Here is a 23,751-nt window from a genome sequence, read left to right on the forward strand (position 1 = left end):
TATGGACTTGATTATAGAAATGATGTAGATCACATGATAGAATTTTTGTTTTTTAAGTTTTTATTGTGAACTGAACTGTGAATTGAGTGATGGGAGAACATCGGTTTTGCACTCAACCTATCATATTTTGTTTCACTGCAATGATTACAACCCCCTCCATGCGTCATCGGTTAACAACCTGTTTCAGTGGACAAGGTGTAGAACCCCTTTTAGGCATTTCAGTCAGTTATAGGCTGAACACAGGCTTTACAGGTTTTCTGTAATCATGTTTCCTGATATTCCTCTCTATCCCACTCATGTGTCTTATTGTACAATAGTAGGCAAGGGAAACCGATATCCATAAGACAGTCAAGCATCTTACATTGTTATTTCCCCTCTTTTACCTGCTCAGTCTATGCCTCGATCCCTGTATCACAGAGCCCTGTTGTTCCAAGGTTGAGCTTACATCACTATTTACCCTGTCCCACGTAGCCCATGCAAACCTACCTAAGTGTTCCCTTGTCTACCTTGTATTTCCATCCCCCTCCCCTTCTTGTGTATTGCCCTCCCCAACACCCGAGCTATGATGTGACTGCCCCCTAACCACATGATAGAATTTTGCAAGACCAACTTACTCATTGCCAATATCTTTTCTCAACAACATAAAATCTGGACCACACCGGATGGAATGCAAAGGAATCAGGTTGACTACATCTGTGGAATGAGACACTGGAGACGCTCAATATCATCAGCCCGAACAAGACCAGGGGCCAACTGGAACAGACCACCAATTATTCATAATGCAAGTTCAAGTTGAAACTGAAGAAAATGAAAACAAATCTGCAAGAGAGCCAAAATACAGCACTGAGTATATCCTACCTTAATTTAGAGACCATTTCAAAAATAGATTGGGCACATTGATCACTGATGACTGAAAACCATAAAATGTGTGAAATGACACCAAAGATATTACACATGCAGAAAGTAAAAAGTCACTAAAACTGAAAGAAAGAAAAGACTAAAATGAATGTCAGAAGAGACTGAAACTTGCTCCTAAGTGTAGAAAGTAGCTAAAACGAACAGAAGAATTGACGATGTGAGAGTGTTGAATAGAAACTTTCAAAGGACAACTTGAGAAGACAAAGTATGATAATGAAATGTGCCAAGACCTGGAGTTAATAAGCCCAAAGGGAAGAACATGCATGGCATACCAAGAAATTTGGAAGACATCTGGCCAACCAGCTAGAAGAATTTCATACTTGTGCTCATTTAAAAAAAAAAAAAAAATGATCCAGTGGAATGCAGAAATCATTGAATAATGTCATTAATATCATATGCAAATAAAATTTGCTGAAGATAATTCAAAATCAGTAATAGCAGCACATCCAAAGGGATTTGTCAGAAATTCAAGCAGGAATCAGAAGCGGTCGTGGAGCTGATGTCATGTGGATCTTAGCTGGAAGCAAAGAATATTAGAATGATATTTACCTGTGTTGTTACTGGAGTCCTGGTGTGGCACTGCTGGTTAATGCGCTGGACTGCAAAGTCGTTTTGAACTGCAAGGTTGGCAGTTCAGTCTCACCAGCCACTCTTTGGAAACCCTATCCAGGCTTGCTATGAGTCAGGATCAGTTCCATGGCACTTAACAACAATATGTTGTTACTGACTATGCAATGGCATTCAACTGTGTAAATCATAATAAAGTATGGGTAACCTTGCGAAGAATGGGAATTTCAGATACTTAAATGTGTTTATTCCATCGTTTGAATGGAACAGTGGGATACTGCATGGTTCAAAATCAGGAAAGAAGTGCATCAGTGTTGTGTTGTTTCACTGTGCTAATTCAGTCTGTTTGCTGAGCTAGTACTCTTAAGATGATGATGAACATGGCCTCCGACTTATATGCGTTGACACAACCTTGATTGCTGAAAAGTGAAGAGCCACTTGAATTACTTACTGTGGAAGATCAAAGACTATATACAGCTTCAGTATGGATTACCCCACAACATAAAGAAAGCAAAAATCCTCACAACTGGACTAATAAGTAACATCATAATAAAACGGAGAAAAAAATCAAGCTTGTCAAAAATTTCATTTTGCTTGGATTCACAATCAATCCCATGGAAGCAGCAGTCAAGAAATCAAAGGATGTATTGCATTAGGAAAATGTGCTGCAAAAGACCTATTTAAAGTGTTAAAAAACAAAAATGTCAACTTGAAGATTAGGATGCACCGGACCCAACCCATGGTGTTTTCATTAGTTTCACATGCATGCAAAAAGTGAATGATGAATATAGAAGACAGAAGAGTTGATGCCTTTGAATTACGGTGTTAGCAAAGAATATTGAGTACTCTGGTGGCAAGGTTCTTTTACGCATTGAGCTGCTAACTGCAAGGTTGGTTTTTCAAGCATGCCAGCTGCTCTGCAGGAGAAAGATGAGGCTGTCTGTTTCCAGAAAAATTTAGTCTTAGAAACCTTATAGGTCAGTTCTACTCTGTCTTATAGGGTCAGTGTAACTCAGAATCAACTCAACGGTAGTGGCTCTTAGGCCAGGAGAACAAACAAATCAATTTTGGAGGAAGTACAGCCAGATGCTACAGAAGTGAGAATGGTAGGCTTAGTCGCATGTAGTTTGGATATGGTATCAGGAGGGTCTAGTCGCTAGAGAAGGACATCATTCTTGTCAGTAAAAAAAAAAAAGTGGAAGACCCTCAGTGAGCTACATTGATTGGCACAGTGGCTGCAACAATGGGCTCAAGTATAGCAAAGGTTATGATGATTGGACGGGGCCAGGCAGCATTTTGTTCTGTTGTATATAGGGTTGCTGTGAGTCAGAACCAACCCCACAGTACCTAACAACAACAAAGTAGGGCTTCACCAAATAACTATTATATTTTCTTCTAAAGTAGATTTCTCTTTTCTTCTTAAAACTGAAAGAAATTAACTCATCAAATATTTTTTGTATCTCCCATAGGAACACATTCTACATTGAATGATTAATTTATGAAATAATATTTTTATAATCTGCAGTGTATTCAAAATTCATATTCTTAGTTAAATATGTATTTGTAACTTTTGTATTTGTATCTTTTTTTTTAAACCAGAGTCCTTACTGGAAGGAAGCCCTGAACATATTAAAGCTGGTGGTATCTCGCTCTGCAAGTCTCGTCGTACCTAACGATATCCCCAAGACCTATGGGGGAGGAGATACAGGTTCTCCTGAGATATCCTTCACTAAAATTTTTAATAATGTCTCTAAAGAGTTGCCTGGGAAGACCTTAGATTTTCATTTTGATATATCTGAGGTAAGATGCTCAGGAATTGGTAAGTGTCATGTTGGGAAGTTTCATTTATTCATTCTTAAATTTAGCAGCATTTGTTGAGCCCATATTTGGACTTACCTGTTGCCATTACATAGGTTTGGCGTCCTGGTGTGGGACTGTGGGTTAATGCACTGGACTGCAAAGTCGGTTTGAACCACATGGTAGAAGGTTCAAACCCACCAGTCACTCCTCAGAAACCCTATACAGGGTCGCTATGTACAGCAGTAAAGAACAGCGGCATTACATAGACGTTTCTACTATGACGCCTGGGGTCCACGTGAGTCAGTGTTGGCTCAGTGACTCTGCTTAGTGTTCTGTAAGGGAATAGTTGAAACCATGGAAGGAAAATCGAAAAGCGAGTAAGTCTGAAATCAAATGAAACCCGAGAACCCAATATTTTAGGATGGCAGAGGGAGGGCTGACCATCCCAAAAGGGAAGCTGGGACTTTAATGTTGTTGTTGTTAAGTGCTGTCTTGCTCATAAAATACAGATCTTGTGTAAAGGTTTTGAGCCCTGCAGGAAACCCTGTTTTTTCTCTTTAGCACCTAGACCTCTCTTGGATGTTGTTGGAGTGGTTGAGGTGGTCTTTTGAAAGCCAAGGGAGGAATTGTTTAAAGAAGGACGTTGAGGAAGTGTATTGCAGGGTGACTGAGGAAGATAAACGATGAAGACCTAATCACTTCTTTTATCATTAATTGTTGTTAGGTGTCGGGTTGGTTCCAATCCTTAGTGACCCTATGCACAACAGAAACGAAACACTGCCCAGTCCTGCACCATCCTCAAAATTGTTGTTAAATTTGAGTTTGATTAATTAGGACTATATATAAACCTGCTGCTGTCAAATTGATTTACTATCATCTGTTTATTGTTTTGTAATCTCCCTCATGTTGTTTAGGGGTTGCTTATTGAAAACGTCATTATTGATAGACTGTTCCCATATGTACATTTCTTTTGTACTGAGATGTTTCTGTCAAACACTGGTATTTTGTTTCTTTGTAGACACCAATTATTGGAAATAAATACGGTGATCAACATAGCGCAGCAGGAAGAAACGGGAAACCAAAAGTCATTGCTGTCACTAGAAGTACTTCTTCAACTTCTTCTGGTTCTAATTCTAATGCCTTGGTTCCTGTCAGTTGGAAGAGGCCACAGTTATCGCAGGTACATGAGAGAATTTAAAATGGACCATTCCTAGAGTAGAAAACTCCATTTTACTGCATGTATGAAGCCTTGCAAATTTGTCTTATTTAATGACTAATCCTGACATTTCAGTATTTATTTATTTTCTTTAGCGGAGAACCAGAGAAAAGCTAATGACTGTGCTTTCCCTCTGTGGTCCAGAATCTGGCCTCCCGAAGAATCCATCAGTGAGTAGTCATGAACGATTTTAAAGTGATGCTGCTCCGTGAAGAAATGGAGATTGTTCTGTTTCCTCACTTGCTTTTTCTAACTTATCTCATTATGTGATAAGTTAACTACGAATGAATATGTGATGGTGGTGGTGTGCTGTCGAGTCAGAACCAACTCTTAGTGACCCTGTATAGTGTTTCCAAGGCTGTAAATATTTACAGGAGCAGAAAGCCTCGGCTTTTTCCCTCACAGCAGCCAATAGATTTCAACTGCTGACCTTGGAGCAAGCAGCCCAATTCACAACCCACTCTGTTACCAGAGAGTCCTAGTATAGTGCTGTAGGCTAAGCACTGAACTGCTAATTGTAAGGTCTGTGGTTCAAACCCACCAGCTGCCCCTTGGAAATCCTATACAGGGTTAATGTGAGTAAGAACCAAGTCAACAGCACAACAACACATACGTATTTCTTGTCCATTTGACATATGTCAGCTATGAAAATTGGGGCTCCAACCGGTTAGATGTTTGTAATAAGACCAGGTTGAAGTTTCTGCATTCATTGAGGAATGAGATCTGTCTGTGGTGACTGTTAGGACATTGATGTTGCCATATGTAGGTGACAAAGCTGATGGATGGATTTCTTCCTCTCTCTCTTTTTTTTTGGTGGGGGTTCAGGTTGTATTTTCATCTAATGAAGATTTGGAAGTTGGTGACCAGCAGACCAGCCTTATTTCTACAACTGAAGACATAATTCAAGAGGAAGAAGTAGCTGTGGAAGATAATAGCAGTGAACAACAATTTGGCGTTTTTAAGGATTTTGACTTTTTAGATGTTGAATTGGAAGATGCGGAGGTAAGCATAAGGCTTTCTGTTGAGGATATTTGTACAACAGTTACAGCTAGCTAAATGAGAATTAAGGGCTTAAGCATGGGATCTTTCCTTAGTAAGATAAGTGTAAGAACACACAGTTAAAAATCTAAAGTAGGAACAAAATGCTGTTAGTATAATTAAGCAAATCACAGAATAAGGCCCTGAAAAGTAAAAGAGGAGCATCCAGTGGTTTTTTTTTTTTTCATTTTATCTGGAAAAGTTTAAAAACTAGATTTCTTCTAAAGTGGTTTTAAAATGTGCTTGGACTTAAAGGTTTTTCGTGAACTATAAAGTGCGGGAAAATAGTTAAATTGCATCAAAATTGATGGAGCACAATTCACTTTGTACTATACTGACTAGTAGGAAGGCTTTGCTATGACAAATAATTGAGAGTCTTCCTAATACACCTATAACCACTTGGTTTTTCATGATGTATTGTCTACATCATGATGTAGCCATGATGTAGTGTCTGATTTCATTGGATACTCAAAGGGCCCTGTCTTGTGAATTGATTTGGACTAGATGGCGTGACACTGTAGGATAAGCACTGGACAGCAAGGTTGTTTTGAACTGCAAGGTGGGCATTTCAAACTAACCATTCGCTCAGAAACTCTAGACAAGGTTGCTGTGAGTCAGAACCAACTCAACAGCACTACGCAACAGCAAGATGAGGGCACTGATAGTTGTAGGTCCTTTCTAAATAGAAAGTCCATCTCAAAAGGTCGATTCACTCACAAAACTGAGGAAGTCAAGAGTTAAAGCTAACTTTCCACTCTTAAGTTCTCCGGCTGTTTCCCTGCAAATCTCTAGTTTCTGCCTTTCTGTGCAGGTCACCTTCACTTCAGGCAACTTAATGTCAGCTGGTTGTCACCGTTATGTGTGGCCTGATGGTGTTCCAAGAAAGTCAGGGCTACTTCTGGAATTGCTCTCGTCCAAGGGAAAGACACTGTTTTCCTAAGCTCTCTTACAAACCTCTTGTCACATCTCGGTGGTCCAAGTTGGAACACATGCCAATTTCTGAAGCAATCTCTGCAGCAAAGAGAATAGATTACCTGATTCTTTTAGGCATTTTAGGACCCATTCCTGCAACTGTCCTAAACCACAATCTCCTAAATTTGAATAGTTTGTAGCCTATAGGTCAAAAACAATCAACATTCTAAAGTTATTATAAATATATGTCAGAATTCCAGAATGTCTGTGTACAAAAGAACAGCAAGGTGGGGTGGTTCAAACTCATGAGCTGGAACTAACTCAACAGCACTTAACAACAACAACACTTTTACTGTTGTTATTGAGTGCCATCGAGTCCATTCCAACCCATAGAGACCCTTTATAGGGTTTCCGAGGAGCAGCTGGTAGAGATTGGACCACCAACCTTGTGGTTCAAACTGACCTTGCAGTGTTAATGCATTAACCTGCAGCGCCATGCCAGGACTCCACTATTATCACCAGGACAACAATCATACACCTACTGAAAGGAGCTCTGGTAGTGTAGTGGTTACGAATTGAGCTGCTAACCTCAGGGTCAGCAGTTCGAAACTCCCAGCTGTTCTGCAGGAGAAAGATGAGGCTTTCTGCTCCCATAAAGATTTACAGCCTTGGAAACCCTGTACAGGGTCACTATGAGTCAGAACCGACTCCACGGCACATAACAACAACCTAGAGTCAGCCTTTGACATTTTTGTAATGGTTTTCACTGGATTTTTTTTTAGGAGCACTGTAAATGCTGTACAAGTTCCTCTTATTGTTAATTGTTGAGTCGGTTCTGACTCACAGTGATGCTGTACAGGGTTTCTGAGGAATGGCTGGTGGGTTTGAACCGCCAGCCTTTTGGTTAGCCGTCCGGTGCTTATCCTACAGTGCCACACCAGGACTCCACCCAGGTTCCTCTCGTACTCTGAAATGTCAGTAGTCATAAATGTGACTTTTAAATAGAACTTGAGTCAGGATGGTATCAAAAGTGCTTATTTTACATCCATCTTTAAGTCAAGCCTCAATAATTTGAGAGCGGGACTAATTTATACCTCATAATTAAGCCAGATCAAATTATTTAGATCTTCTGGAACCTGGATACAGGCTTATTTAAAGCATGGTAACCAGAAATGCCTTACAACAAATCAGACTTCTGCGGTATCTCCAACCCTGAAAGCCTACAGCATATCCCTTCCTTCACCCAGTCTTCAGTGAGGGCTGTTGCCGTTATGACGCATTGTGCTTTATAATGATATTTGAAGTGAAACCTTCAAGAAAAGTGGTTTTCAATCTCTGACCTGCAGAACCCCGGGACACCTGAGGAGAACAGCAGGGAAAGATGGAAGGGCCCTCCTCCATTCAGAGCAGCTCTGTGTGTTTTGCATTTATTCTCTTTCTTAGTCAGCTTTGCACAGCTGACTCCCATCTAAAATGCCATTTGAACCAAGTAGCCCTCTACTTTAAAGAGGAAAAAAAAAAAAAGATTTGCAAACCTCTCTTCTGAACAATCCCTTCATGAGTAGAAAGATACATATAAATCATACTTAGGTAGCTAACGCAATATAATTTGTCATCTCAGGGCTTAAGACAGTGCAAGAATTATATTCTTACAAAAGGTGGATCAGCTTAGAATACCAGGAACATAACTTGTATAAATCCCTAAAGTGAGTGGAATTTGTCATATTTCCTCTTGACCTTTTGAAGTCTGCAAAGGTTATGTTTTGAAAGCTGTACTCTTGATTTTGACCTATTTTATAGTTTTTTAAAAAAGAAAACCATTGAATTTATCCACAGCCATCCTTTAGACTAAATTGTGACTCTGTATGTTGTCAACTGAATGTGAATTTTCAGTCAGTTTTGCATTGTACCATCAAGTATCAAATCTCTGTAAATTTTGAAGATTTTCTTATTGTGTTGCCAAAGTGTATTACAGAAACGTTGTTTTAAGTGTCTGTCTCTGATTTTCTCACAATATATTTTGCTTACAAAAGTCGTTTGAATCACACGTTGGCTTCCTGCACAGAGCTTAATCCAGAGCTTGAATCAGTCTTTGGGTTTAAGAAATCACAGTTTCCCACGAAGTTGTAGTGCATAATTAACTGTTTGTCTTTGTTCTTTCTAATTCTGTGTGTTTTCCTTTTTGCTAACCAGGAGCTGCAGGTAAGTTGCAGCCTGGTGTTGTGGAGTGTTTATTTGTTGTCATCTGTGCTGTATTTGTCTTCGTTAGTGTCCTTTGTGTCTGTGTATTAGTATATAGCTAGTAGATTTAGTTGGTTCCCAGCAACAGGCGATAGAAAAGTCAAGAAAATGATCTCATTCAAAACAGGTTATCGACTACATCTCTTGATCTCTTTGAATATAAATATTTAAGGATGTGTTAAAAGTTTGAAGAAATTGAAGGGCTGATTGAAACTCTGTTTCTAATGCATTCAGTATTTTTCATCTTGGTAAATGTATTCCTGATATATTATACTTGCTACTTTTATAAGCATATGCTTGAGGTCTAAGAAACTGCCTTTTGCTTTCCCAGGGTGAAAGTATGGACAATTTCAACTGGGGAGTTCGCAGGCGCTCACTGGACAGTATTGACAAGGGGGACACTCCGTCCCTCCCGGATTACCAGTGCTCCAGCAGCACCCCCAGCCTCAACCTGACAAACCAGGAGGATACCGATGAGTCCTCAGAAGAAGAAGCGGCGCTCACTGCCAGCCAGATACTGTCACGAACACAGATGGTAGTTACCTTTTTGTACAGTGACGGTTGGTCATGTTTTCCTCTTAATTTCCAACTTAGCCATGTTTCCTTGGTTTTCATTTTTTCATTCCATTGGGCGTGAAAAGCATACACCAAAAGGAAAATACAAAATTGCAGTGGTAATGGAGAATTCCACAGCCAGACTACACGTACAAAACAGATGAACTTTTGGCAATACCAAACAATAGGTACCACTTCCAGAATGCATGCAATGTTTGCAGTAAGACCCATGCTTTACCTTGCTTCTCTCCTAACGGGCAATCGGGGGAGGGTTGTGCTGGATATTTTTCAAGGCCCTTGTCTTAACATGACATGTTTTTTACTCTGGTTGTCTGTTATCAGCATCAAGACTGACTCTGTTTAATTGGACAGCCACTTTTCTTTCCTAAATGGATTGAAACCATAGGTCACTAACAAAGTTGATTACAAAGAGATAACAGATTTGTAGAGTGAGGAAAACATGAGAAAAGAAAGGCTGCAAGAGTAGTGTATTCATTGAGAATTAGGGGGGTGGAAAGAGGACTAACGAGACAGTAGTTTTTGTTGTTGTTGTTAAGTGCCATTGAGTCGATTGCGACCCTGTATAGGGTTTCCAAGGAGCAGCTGGTGAGCTTGAACCACCTACCTTGCAGTTCAGACGACTTTACAGTCTGACGCATTAGCCCACAGTGGCACACCAGGGCACCAGTGGTAGCAGGGCCTAAAATTGAAGATGGCATTTGAGGAAGGAGTAGGTGTGTGGAATCGCCACTGTGCTGCCATGCTCCGGAATCAGCCAGTGAAGACCAGGATTCAGCCAAGGCTACACTGCTCTCTTGTGAAGGCCCTTTTTATCCTGAAATGAACTGGGGCTCCCTCTCATGTAGACGCATTTGCTCTACACTCAGTCTGCTGGTAAATTGCTGGCAGCGATGTTGAATGACAGAGGCTGAGCTGCTTTAGGCAAAAATATAGTTGACAGTTTTGTGGTCGACTTCCTGTCACCTTTCTTCATTTGGCTTTACATTGTTGCCCCACTGAAGATACCAAACGCTTGTTAAACTTTTTGATAATACCCACCCTTCGTTTAAAATGTCAAGTGATAGTTAAACTTTTGGTGACGTCAAATGACAGGTATCACTTCCAGAATCTTTGCAACATGCCAGGCTGTTTGAAGGGTATTACATGTACTAGTTATGATAACTTTTATCCCGAACACAGGAGGTAAGTGTGGTACCATAGTTTTGCAGGTGAAGTGACTTGTTGCAGACCATACAGCTAGTACATGGATGGATTTGAACCAGGCAGTTCACCTCCAGCATCCATGCACTTAAGCATGCCATATAAGGTGTGGTCCTCCATGAGGTTGTTTTCGTTTAAAGAATAAACATCAAGTCTGGCTTTGCCACTGACTGACAGAGCAACCTCAGTGGTCCAATTATCTACACTTTCCTTTAAAAAGAACTTCTAAGAGCGTCTGCTCTAGAAAAGGGATTTTATAAGGAAGAAAGCCACCAGGCGTATAGTAAGTTCTCAGTAAAGGTGCACTCTCATTGGAGCCAGAGGGCTGAGTGGACTGCCTACTTACCTGACCAAACTTAGTCATCGTGGCATTGAGGTAAAGACAAATTTGACGGTGCTGCCTCCTCATAGAAAACTAAGTTTTGCCTGTATGTACAATGAATCATAAATCTGATTTTTCTGATATTTAATATTGACCCTGCTTAGAAGACAATAAATGGTACTCTTTTTCTTTTTTCTAACTAATAGCTACTACTTCTCAAAGAAAATAAACCCCACTGATGCAGGAATTCCCTAACAATAACTCTATGTTATTGTCCTAATACCTTTGATCTTTTTGAAATTTTTGTGATATTGATTTTAGCTTAAATACTGAGTGGTCAGTTCCGACCTGTGAGCCTGCTTCCCTACTAATAAAACTGCCTGAGACTAACTGAAAGTACCAAGTTATTACCACAGGCAAGATTAACATAGTGTTTTAGTCCCTGGTGTGGCACTGTGGGTTAATGCACCAGACTGCAAAGTTGTTTGAATCACAAGGTCAGCGGTTCAAGCTCACCAGTTGCCCCTTGGAAAGCCTATTCAGGGTCACTATGGGTCGGAATCGACTTGACGGCACTCAACAACAACAAAGTGCTGCTGTAACAGAAATGCCACAAGTGGGTGACTTTAACAAACACCAATTTATTTTCGCACCATTTGGGAAGCTGCTAGAAGTCTGAATTGAGGAGGATGGCTTCTCTCTCTGTGAACTCTGAAGATGAGTCTTTGTCTCACCTGGGCTTCTGCTCTTGGGAGATCTTGGCAGGTCTTTTCCCCAACTCTGCTCTGCTGGCTCTTTAATCTCGTTTATACTGACTCCTGATATACCCTACACTCTTGTTAATGTAACAAAGGCAACCCATTCCCAAATAGGATTAGAACCACAGGTATGGAGATTAGGATTTACAATCTATATTTGCGGGGAACGTAATTCGATTCCTAACAGTTAGAATGAGCTTTTCCAGTCTGAAACTAAAATTTAAACAGCGTTTGGTTCTGCTGAAGGGTTAGCTGCTTGCATGAGCAGTACCCGTTCTGCTATAGACTGAATAGGGGCAAGTTTGTAGTCACCGAAGCTCTATAACTCAGCCCCTAGAGATATTTTGATGGACAATATATATCTCTTGTGACCGTTGTGACCACTGCTAACTCACCAGTTAATTCACTTTACTTTCTCCTTTTAGTTAAACAATGATTGTGCTGTAGATGAAATCATGCCAGACCATCCTGATTTACTTCTCCAATCTCAAGAGTCCACTGGCAGTGTCACAGCTGAAGAAGTGCTTCAAATCAGAGATGAGACCCCAAGTTTGGAGGCTTCTCTAGATAATGCTAACAGCCAGCTGCCTGAGGTGGGGAGAAATAGGAGCTGGTGCATGGCCAATCTGGGCTCTTTTTAGCAATCTGTCACATCCCTTGCTTCTCTTTCACAAGAGTTTTTATCTGATACGTTAATTATTTGATTTGTTTGTGGTATTTCTAACCTGTATGTCTAAATGAAATAGACAAACTCAATTTCTTTTTTTTTTTCTTTTTAATTTAAAAAAAAAAAAAAAAGTCTATGGTTTATGGAAATGACCTACAGGTTACAAATAACCTTATGTGTTCCTAATGAGCATTTTGTGTTGCAGAATGTGGTTAGGGTCATGTAGAAGCTGCTTCTCTGGGGTGGTGAGCATCTTTGGTAGCATTGTATTTTCTCTGAAGGACCGCTTGTGTTTTTTTTCTTCTCTTTTTTGCTTTGTGTTTGGGTTTACGTGATTGGTGCTGTGATCAGGATTGAACCTCAGGCTAGCTCTGTTAACAGTTGGTTAAATCAAAACCTTTTAAAAACACTTTTGGAACCACACTAGTATTATGTTTTTTGGAAAGTCCTGTGAGAAGTAAGCCAGATTTCAAGCTAATGACTGACCAAAACTAAGTAAGTATTAGTTTTCTTGTTATAGCTTTTTTTATTATAATTTAAATATAATTACTATAGCTCTGTCCTATGTGTTTTTATACATTGGTAAGTATTAGGAAAAGACTGGGGTGGGGCACGGGGGTGGTGGTTGTCAGTGTTAACTAAATGTAGTCACTAGATCCAGCCTAATCTAGTTAGTAGATATTATTTTAGTAAACTGAATTTTCACATCCTTATTAGGTTGGCGGTTTATTTGACATATGTGAGCCGTCTTCAGAAGCATGTATGTATTTTGAAATGAAGGGATTTGGGCTTCTGTCATAGCGGTTGTTTAAATGCCTGTGCCGGTGTGGGTTACACTGAGATCGTTCACTGGAACATACACGGATGAGACTGTAACTAGATGTAAGGCATTCTGTCATTCTGCTAGATGCTAGTAAGATGAATAAGGCGTTAACCTTTTTCTTGGGAGTCTACAGTCTACTACGAGAGACAAAAACGGTTATAAAAAAGGAAATTCACTTTAACATGAACCACTCAGTAGTGCACTTGCTGTTAAGTGTCATTGAATTAGTTCTAAATCATAGCCACCCTGTATAGGGTTTCCTGGTATGGCGCTGTAGGTTAATGCACTGGACTACAAAGTCGGTGTGAACTGCAAAGTTGATGGTTCAGCTCATCAGCTGCTCCGCAGAAACCTTATACACGGTCTCTGTGGGTTGGAACCAACTTGATGGCACTTAATAGCAACAACAACATAGGGTTTCCCAGGAATAGCTGGTGGGTTTGAACTGCTGACCTTGTGGTTCGCAGCCCCATGCTATTTCTACAGCGCCACACCGGGAGTCTAACTCAATAGTTGACGTGTACAAAGTCTGGCAAAAGCTCTGAAAAAAAGACCAATCAGCTCTGCATTGTGTGGCAAAGGACAGACTTCATGATAAGGGGGACATTCCAAATAAAGGGACACCATGGAGAAATCAGGAAAATGTGAACCATCATGATGTGTTCAAGTAACAGCTGGAAGTTCAAGTTGTGTGGATAACAAAAGGGAAGAAAGAGAAGCAATAGGAGAGGTGAAAAGGGTCAAAGAAAGAAGCATCCTATGTGCCTTACTCAAGAAGTTCGACTGTATCTTGAGATGACAGGAAATTGTAAAGGAGTTTAAGTCTTTCTAGAGATCCCTAGTATGTGGACCCACCATAGGAGATACCTCGATGGGAATTCAGGGCATGAATGTAATCATTCGTTTAACCAATAATTGTTCAGCTCCTATCATGTGCTAGACACTGGTCTTGGCAATGGACCTACAAAACAGACCAAAGTTCCTAGAAAGTTCGATAGGATGACTTTTGAGGTAACAACTCAAATGTGACAGGAAGGAGCCAGGCCTTGAATAGTTGCAGGAAGAGTGTTCCAGGCTGAGGAAGCAGCCGTTTCAAAGGCCTTGATATAACTGAAGAGCAAAAAGCCAGTTGGGGCTAGAGCACAGGGAAGGTGAGAGAGTGGAGGAAGGGAGATGGAGTCATAATAATGAACTGAAGCTCTCTCATGACCAGTGTTGTGGGCCATGCAGCAGGAAACCATTGGGTATTTTTAAGCAGAAGAAAGACATGACCTTGTTTGTGATATTTGTACATCTTAGCTTTTGTGTGTGGAACAGGGAAAGTAGGTTCTAGAACCAGTCACATGGAGCATACAGTCTAGGCACGAACCATCGGGGAGGAAAGCAGTCTGATCTGTGTTACAGTGGAGTCTCCGTGATAAAGCTGTGGAGGGTAGACTGGATGAGGCTAATATAAGGACATGTTGTTGTGAAGTGCCGTCGAGTCGGTTCCGACCTATAGCAACCCTGTATAGGGTTTCCAAGGAGCTGCTGGTGAGCTTGAACTGCCAACCTTGTAGTTCAAATGGCTTTGCAGTCTGGCACATTAACCTACAGCGCCACACCAGGGCACATAAAGACAAGAATTAGAAGAATACTAGCAAGAGATAAGTAGGGTCTGAACTAAGAGCGCATGAACATGACAAAGAATTACAGGAACTGATGGATGGGTATACGGTTGTGCTGTGCTTATTTCCACCAAAATTAAAATAAACCAAAAAAGTGAACAGGAGGGAAGTGATAGGCTTTAGAGACGAATCTTAAGTAGATTTTTGCCTTTAACTTCTTGGGTGGCCTCTTCGGTGAGCATTAACTACTGGTATTTACCTAATTTAGTGTGTCTAATGTGGATCACAGCATGTTAAAAACCCATTAGGAATTCTTATTAAAAGCAATGGAAAACAGCAGGTTGACCCTAGAAATATACCATTATATATATATATATAATGGTATATTTCAGTTTATTTACAAAGTCTTTTATTTTTACTAGTTTTGGTTAGTAGTTGCCATCGTATTGAATAAACTCCTTCCTAGAAGTGGCCCAGATTATTTGAAAGTGTTAGTATCTTGGATGGGGCTTTCATTCATTCAATGATGACTAAATGGGCCTACTTCCCAGCCATTATGAAGATCCAGGGATTCAAAAATTTCCAAAGAGATGATCCTTTACATGAGGGAAGACAGTTTCACAGTGGGAGAAGAACAAGAGATTAATTTATTATTTTCACACATATTTATTCTTTGTGCAGATATTCTGAATTCAGCAGTGAAAGGAAGGACCAACAGCAACAACAAAATGTTTCCTTTCATGGAGCTTTTAAATTCTGGTGGAGAGAATTTTAAAAAACAAATAAATATGTAAAATATCTTAAGCATATTGGATGATGATAAATTCTAGAGGAAAAGTGAAGCAAGGGACGAGGAAGTGAGCTTTTTGGCGGGAAGGGATGCAGTTTCAAATAGGTAGACACTGAGCAGAGCATGGGAGACAGCTGGACTCTCAGGTGGGAAACACTCATAGGGTAGAGCAAACGTACCAGCTTAGAGACAGAAAGATCTCTAGTATGTATGAGGGGTCACCTCAGATACATAATATGAAACAGGAAAATACTATGAAATAAAGCCAGACATCTAGGAACCTGGCTGTAGACCACTGTGATAATGGCTTTTACTCAGAGTGAGATGGGAAACCATTGGAGTTTGTGGGCAGTAAAGTGACATAATCTAACACACAGAATAGACTAGTTGGGGATACCTGGTAGGAGGGTGACATACTAATCCAGGGGAAAGATGATGGTGACTTGAAGCTTATGTTGTTGTTGTTGCTAAGTGCCGTTGAGTTGGTTCCAACTGATAGTAACGCTGTATAGGGTTTCCAAGGAGTGGCTGCTGGGTTTGAACCTCCTCCTTGCGGCTGACAATCCAGTCCTTATCCTATTATGCCACACCAGAACCTTGAAGCTTATTATTGTTGTTATGTGCCGTGGAGTCAGTTCCGACTCCTAGCGACCCTGTACAGGGTTTCCAAGGCTGTAATCTTTACAGGAGCAGAAAGCCTCATCTTTCTCCCACAGAACGGCTGGTAGTTTCGAACTGCTGACCTTGAGGTTTGCAGCCCGATTCGTAACCACCATGCTACCAGAACTCCTTGAAGCATATTATGTTGTTGTTGTTATGTGCCGTGGAGTCAGTTCCGACTCCTAGCGACCCTGTAACAGGGTTTCCAAGGCTGTAATCTTTACAGGAGCAGAAAGCCTCATCTTTCTCCCACAGAACAACTGGTAGTTTCGAACTGCCAACCTTGAGATTTGCAGCCCAATTTGTAACCACTACGTTACCAGAGCTCCTTGAAGCTTATTGTAAGAGGGGACAAAAGTAGTTTAGAAGGTTTTCCTGGAAGAGAGTAACGTTGTTATAGAATTATTCTCTGCTGGTGATAATTTTAAATGTCAGCAGAACTAGTTGTAAATGAAAATGTTGTTGGTGTTAAGTGCTGTTGAGTCAGTTCCAACTCATAGTAACCCTATACAGGATTAGCTAGTATGTATGAACCAACTCTGTGGTTAGCAGTCTTAACATAGTTTGAATATATTGGTCTAATTTATTTTTACTTTTATGTCAGAAGACCCCAAATCGTCCCAATAAAAGAAAGTAGGAAAGCACCAGAACATTAAAATAAAACCTTAGTTCTGTTTTTAAGGCAACATCTTTCTTTAGGTAAAAAATTTTTTTTATTTAAAAGAAAAAGAATCCATTCCTAAACCTTTATTTGCATTTCCCCTTAATTTGTGTTAATACTGAGGAGATATAGCAGGCTGAAGCATTTCATATCATGATAAAGAACTCCACAGGCTAATTCATTCCTGCAAGTTACAGTCTGAGCCCTAGAAGGGATAAAGTTCTTGTGTTTACCAGAGAAACCTTATGGAGGATTTCTTCTAGTGTTTATAATAGTTTCACATCCAATTCACTGACAACAGATTATTTTAGTAAATGAATCTTTGAATGTCACAAAGGATATGTGTGTGTGATTTTTAATAAGTAGACTTCAAGACAATTTGATTCTTATAATCTACATGTAAGCAACAGAATCCATGCCATTAGCCCAAAGGCACTTTCTTAATGAACTCTAGCTAGTATTAGAAATGTCAGCATATTTTAAATAATAGTAACTATGGATAAAGCATCTGTCTTCAAAGTTACTCAAGAACAAATGACAACCAGGAACTCTTAGTGACCCTGTAGAAGATTTCCAAGAAGCGGCTCGTGGATGTGAACCACTGACCTGGTGGTTAGCAGTCAAACATAGCTGGATATATTGGCCTAATATGTTTTTCCCTGGTATCCGAATCACATAACTTATGAAAAACCAATGATACTACATTAAGAGTTTTTGTGAGTTCAAATAGCGTTGTACTTCCTAATTGATACAGAGTTTTAATACCAATGAAAATTCTTGATGCAGAAATGTCTCTCTACTACTGCTTAAGTCATTCCAAGTAACTAATGCTTTATCCCTTTCATGGCCAAACCCGTTAAAAAAAAAAGGAAACTATGGAATGTAAGCTATTAGAATTATTGAGAAATTATTGTATAATATTATGTAAAAGTGATGTTCTCTGAAGACTTGAAGAATCAACTGCTTCCCCTGATTATTGGATCCAGAACAATGTTCTCTTAATACATTTTTTTAAATGTTTTATTGTGAATTATGTGATAGTTTACATGGGAGAACATTAGTTTTACATTCACCCAATCGTATATCGTTTTATTGCCATGGTTACAATCCACTCCATGCGTCATCAGCCAACCAAAGGGTCGTCAGCACACAGCCCCTCTCCCTCTCTAGGTCTAGAGTCCTCAGCTGCTACATCTCTCCACGTCATCATCTCTGTCTCCATCTCTGGCATCACTGCTTCTCTGGGTAGGGTCCCACTCTCCGCTCTTCTCCCTTGATGGTCCTCTGCTCCTAGCCTGCAAAATTAGTCACTCCCCTCCTTTTGTTGCAAAACATATACCTTTACATTTCCAACCCTCACCATCAGTTCTGATAACACTTATTCACTATTGTATCACAAGAGACCTATCCACATCTCCTTTCATCAGCCCCGCCTAGACAGATTGGATACTACTCAGTGGAGATTCTACCTTCCTCCACACCCTCTGGATCTAGGCTCCCTCTTGAAAGCTTGTAAGCCAGTCACTTCTTGCCTTTGTAGCACCCCCATTTTGGGTAACCAATGTCCAAGTTGCCCATCCCTGTCTACTCTGTGTATGGAGGGGGTGGGAATGATCCTCGCTGTAAAAATTTGCTCCCTCTTTTGAGCTACTGCATCCATAGGTGTAGGTCAAGTTCATCAAATTACTCTTTTTTTTTTTCCCTCTTCTTTCTTCTTCTAATTGAGCTCTGATTATCCAGTCTCTTAAAACACTTGTATGTTTTCCTACGCCTTTGATATTTTCTATCCCTTTTACCATTGCTATTCATATTTTTCCTGGTGTGGTGCTGTAGGATAAATACTGGACTGCTAACCTAAGGAGCTCTGGTAGCGTAGTGGTTACGAATCGGGCTGCGAACCGCAAGGTCTGCAGTTCGAAACTACCAGCTGCACCGCGGGAGAAAGATGAGGCGATCTGCTCCCGTAAAGATTTACAGCCTCGGAAACCCTGTTCAGGGTCGCTATGGGTCGAAACCGACTCGACGGCACTTAACAACAACAACCTCAAGGTGGGTGATTCAAACCCACCAGCCGCTCATTGGAGACCCTGTACATACTCCAGGGTCTCTGTGAGTCGGAACCGGCTCAGAAGCACTTACCAACAACAGCATTCATATTTGTCAAAGCCCCATATGCTGTATCCTCCAAGAGACTGTCTTGATAGCTTCTACCAGATGAGGATTTTCCCTTCTTTGATCACCAATAGTCCTTTGAATAGTTCTTACGATGTTTACCTTACTTTACCATGCTCTTCACTTATTTTTCATGCTTTGGAAGGAAATTTTGAGTTTCACCCATGAAACAGAGATAGGAAACTGCTCTGTATACTATGCAATGAAGCAGTCTACATACTGATTTTAAAACTGAGGTCCCTAGTGCTTATTTTCGGGTTAATTAATATATGCTATGCAGATTTTTTAAAATTTTTTTTTAGTAGTGTTAGTCATTCACTCAGCCAATATCTAGTGAACTTTTACTACATATAACATTATAATGGATAGGAAGGGACAACCACAAGCATGCTTGGTAACAGTTTTAGCATTATTTGCTTCAGTTTAGAAGAATGTAGTCCTTTTTTGACAAATCAGCCTGTGATTCAAGTAATTTCCAAAAATGATAAGTCAAAAATTTCCCAGTGTTTCCTGAATTTTAACTCTGATGAAAGGTGATTAGTACTCAAAAGTTATTGTATTCTTAATTCATGAAAGTAGTCCTTACATCCTAAGTAGTCTAGTCATTTGTTCTAACGTAAGGCTACTATGAGACGTAGTGACACTTAACAACAGCAGCAATGCTGCCCTAGTTGTTTGCATCCAGCATCCATCTGAATGTTCAGTGTCTGTGTTTGGTGAGTGGTTGGCCTTGTAGGACCATCCACTATTTTTATTTCTCATATCCAGAATTCATTGTATTCAGGTATAGTGAAAGAAATGACATTTCAAATTAGAGGATTTATAGCAATGATGAAGTTTTAATTATATAAAAGTATTGTTGTTAAGTACAGTCGGGTCAACTCCAGCTCACTGTATAGGGTTTCTGAAGAGCAGCTGGTGAGTTTGAACCACCGACCTTGTGGTCAGCAGTCTAGTGTCACACCAGGAGTCCTTTGTAGAATTAGAAGGATACATTTCTAAGTAAATACCTTGATATTTCTATTTGACAGTGGTGATGTGTTTACCTTAAACATTTTTAAAACATGGAACCATTCCAAAGTAAATTTGAATATTTATATAAACAGAATCCAAAACTTTCAAAAAAATTACACTGTGGAAATTAGACGTAGATTGGTGGCAACAGTCATTTATTCTGTAGTATGAAAAACATTGTTTTAAAATATATACTCAGTGCTTTCTTACCTCTATTAAGCAGTCTGATTTAACATTTGCCTGGGTGGCACAAATGAGTAAACACTAAAGTACTAACCAAGAAGTTGGCAGTTCACATCCACCCAGAGGTACCTCAGAAGACAGCCTATGAAAAATGTGCTAATGAATGGTCTCAGAGCCCTGAAAACCTGTGGACACTTGTACTCTACACATCTGGGGTCGCCATAAGTCGGAGTTGGCTCAACCACAACTACCAATAACAGCAAATATTTTCTATACCATAAGGTGTTTGCTTTTAAAGTTAATGACAACTGTGCTTGCATTACAGGATCTGAATTCAGTATTAAAGGAGGAACAGGCTGTTACGGGCTTTGAAGATGAAGGGTCAGATATAAATCAAGAACAGCAAGATTCTCTTATGTGTCAAGAGATTCTTGATTTAGAAGAATCAGAAATACCAGAGCCTCTAGCTTCTGAAAGCTACCCTGGGTCAGTCTGTGAAGAGGACGTTACGTTAGCTTTGAAAGAACTAGATGAAAGGTGTGAAGAAGAAGAAGCTGATTTCTCAGGACTGTCCAGGTGAGCGTGCAGCAGTGCACACACTTCCCCGCTCCCTCCAAAAACAATGCTCCGCCCCCCCACCCCACCCCATTACTGATTGATTTACTGGCATTTCTTTGTATGTTTAAGTCCATAATCACACTCTACAACTTCGTTTTCAAAATAACTTGATGACGATGAGCGTTTTCATCTTTTTTTTCTGTCCATTGTTGGCACTGACTTAAAGGCGACAGTCAGTGACATTCTATACCTAGAGGCACACCAAATGCCTGTCAGACTTGAATGACAAATGACCCAAGGCAAGCGTTAAAATCCTTCAGTGAATTCCTGTGATAGAAAAACAATAAATCTGGACTATACCCAGAAAACTGTATTTTACAGCTTCATTATATGCAGTCAGAGTTTTAAAATGAGAAGCAGAAATGCTCACTTATTTAGTATTGTCTTCTGCTAGATTATTCTCTTTATAAATGTTTATTCTCCCTCCATTCGAGGCTTCTTATCAGAAACTCTGGAGAATTTCCAGATAGGACTTTTTCTTGTCTCATGGACTAAATTGAATACTCAGTTGCTATTTGCAGTTCTTAAAGGAAATATTGGTTGTTGTACATTTCCTAAACCACTGTGTATATGTAAATAATCTGTTGAATGACTTAAACAGTCCTGTGACAATCAGAATTATGATATCATATAGCACCTATTATTTTGTCTTTTTTAATATTTAAAGCTCCTAATATTTATGGCTCATAATAACGTTCTTTTAAAAGGTATTTTCCTTAATTCACTATTAGGGTAAATGTTTTCTTATACTGTTCTTGATAATTACTTTTATATAAAAATGAGCCTTTTAATAAAATGCCTAAGTATTCCAGAATTCTACAGTTAGAATAAAAATTATACAAATTTACACTTTAAGGATAAATAGAATTTTAACATAAGAATATTTTTCACTCCAATTATATCTAGTATGCTTACCTGTATTTGAAAATCAGTATTCAGCTATTAACAATAAATCTTAATGACATACCTGATTCCTGTTACTGATTTAACTATTACAATAGCCTACGCAGTCAGAGTTCAGGAACGCCAGATATAATGTCAAGGTAGATACCCAGCAATCTGAGTTTACAAAATGCTGAAGCCAAGTAGTTAACTGTGGTCTAGTACGAGAACAGAAACAGATTCGTGCATGCCTACTAAATATAGAGATTATACCTACTCATATTTACTGGATACATTTTGTTGTAATCAAAAGTTAATTAATTTGGACCATGCTGGCAAAGAACTCAGCTCTTAGGAAGCAGATTCAGGAAGGTAAAAGAAGTCTTCTTCAGAAAGATCTGGGAGCTAGGCAGTCTGCATTTGGGGAGTTCCTTCTCTTCCTCTTACTGGTTCTTAGTTCAGGATGTTGGACCTACCACAGTAGCTTTTGCTCTTCTTCTTTGGTTTCAGATTGCACAGTGGCCAATCCCTTTGGATCTCTGTTGTTGTTGTTAAGTGCCGTCAAGTCGGTTCCGACCCTTAGCGACCCTGTACAGGGTTTCCAAGGCTGTAAATCTTTACGGGAGCAGAAAGCCTCATCTTTCTCTTGCGGAACAGCTGGTAGTTTCGAACTGCTGACCTTAAGGTCCAATTCGATGCTTATATAAACATTGCCACATTTCCCAAATACTCTTTCAATCCAGCTGTGATTAACATTTTTGGGAAGTAATTCCTAAATTAAAGAAATATCTTATCCACTATTGCTAGACAATAAAATGCTTTTGTGCCATTAAAAAAAAAACAACCAGTTAATCTATTTGAGGTATAATTTAACTTAACAATTTAAATGTTTGCTTTATTTTAACTCCTCCCCCCCCCCCATCTTAAACCCTTCTCTTCCATATAAATGACTCCGTCATAACTGTAAAGTCTTATGGAACTGCCTTGTAATATGAACCACACAAGTTTAAGACTTCAGGTAACATTTCTTTATGGAATATCTGTCTTAAACCCATACATCTGTTTTTGTTTCCTTCATTGTTATATGCGTTATCTGACAAACTCCTCAGAGAAAATGACCAGGTCTTAAGTTTCATTTGTATGTGTTTATGGAATAGCTGAGCTGGCAGTATATGTCATGACTAATGGCATTGGCTTTGGACTCCCATGAAACCTTATACAGGGTCACTGGGTCAGAACCAACTCGATTGCACTTAACAACAACAACATTGGCTTTGGACTCATAGTCCTGCATTCAAATTCCGGCTCTGTCATTTCTTACCTAATAACATGCTGTTGGTGTTGTTAAGTGCCACCGAGTCAGTTCCAACTCATAGTGAACCCTCTACCTCAGGGTTTCTGAGGTTTGAACCACTGGCCTTGCGGTTATGTATCCTCACTAAAATTTTTCTGTAAAATTGAGATAATAATAATACTTATCCCTCATAAGGAGTCCTGGTGTAGCACTATAGGAGAACCACTGGACTGCTAATGGCAGATTTGTGTCTCAAACCCACAAGCTGCTCCTTGGAAACCATATACAGTGTGGCTATTCGTCAGAACTGACTCAGTGATCCTTAACAATAGCATGTGTATATATATATGTGGTGGTAGTTGTGGTTATGTGCCATGGAGTCAGTTCCAACTCATAACGACCCTGTATAGGGTTTCTGAGGCTGTAATTCTTTAAAGGAACAGAAAGCCTTGTACTTCTCACAGAACAGCTGGTAGTTTCTAACTGCTGACCTTGAGGTTAGCAGCCCAATTCATGACCACTGTGTTACCAGAGCTGTGTGTGTGTGTGTGTGTGTGTGTGTGTGTATACAGTGTTGCTGTAAGTCAGAACTGACTCACTGGCACTTCATAACAATCCCTCATAAGATTATGAAGATTCTCTGAAATGAGCTACATAAAGTTTTAGACACAGCCCTTGGCACAAAAGTACATAATCAAGACCTTTTATTATTATTATTGTTATCATCAATTTGGGAGTATTTGAATAAAAAGAGCCTCCAGACTGACCATTTAATATGAAAGCAAACTCATTTCTGTGATTCAAAGAAGTGAATGCCTAGCACTGACATACT

At 39.7% G+C, this 23,751-nt stretch overlaps 1 protein-coding gene across 1 annotated transcript in view; it reads left to right on the forward strand.

Annotated features, from left to right (window-relative positions):
- FRYL (FRY-like) overlaps window positions 1-23,751 on the forward strand; it is a 176,602-nt gene that overhangs the window by 132,647 nt on the left and 20,204 nt on the right. Inside the window, exons 47-53 of the mRNA XM_006872668.1 lie at window positions 3,085-3,285; window positions 4,304-4,465; window positions 4,597-4,671; window positions 5,327-5,503; window positions 9,024-9,227; window positions 11,974-12,141; window positions 20,451-20,701. Coding sequence (XP_006872730.1) covers window positions 3,085-3,285; window positions 4,304-4,465; window positions 4,597-4,671; window positions 5,327-5,503; window positions 9,024-9,227; window positions 11,974-12,141; window positions 20,451-20,701 — 1,238 coding nt within the window. The remainder of the gene's footprint in view (window positions 1-3,084; window positions 3,286-4,303; window positions 4,466-4,596; window positions 4,672-5,326; window positions 5,504-9,023; window positions 9,228-11,973; window positions 12,142-20,450; window positions 20,702-23,751) is intronic.

The sequence above is a fragment of the Chrysochloris asiatica genome, unplaced genomic scaffold, assembly GCF_000296735.1.
Source record: "Chrysochloris asiatica unplaced genomic scaffold, ChrAsi1.0 scaffold00209, whole genome shotgun sequence".
Taxonomy (NCBI): domain Eukaryota; kingdom Metazoa; phylum Chordata; class Mammalia; order Afrosoricida; family Chrysochloridae; genus Chrysochloris; species Chrysochloris asiatica.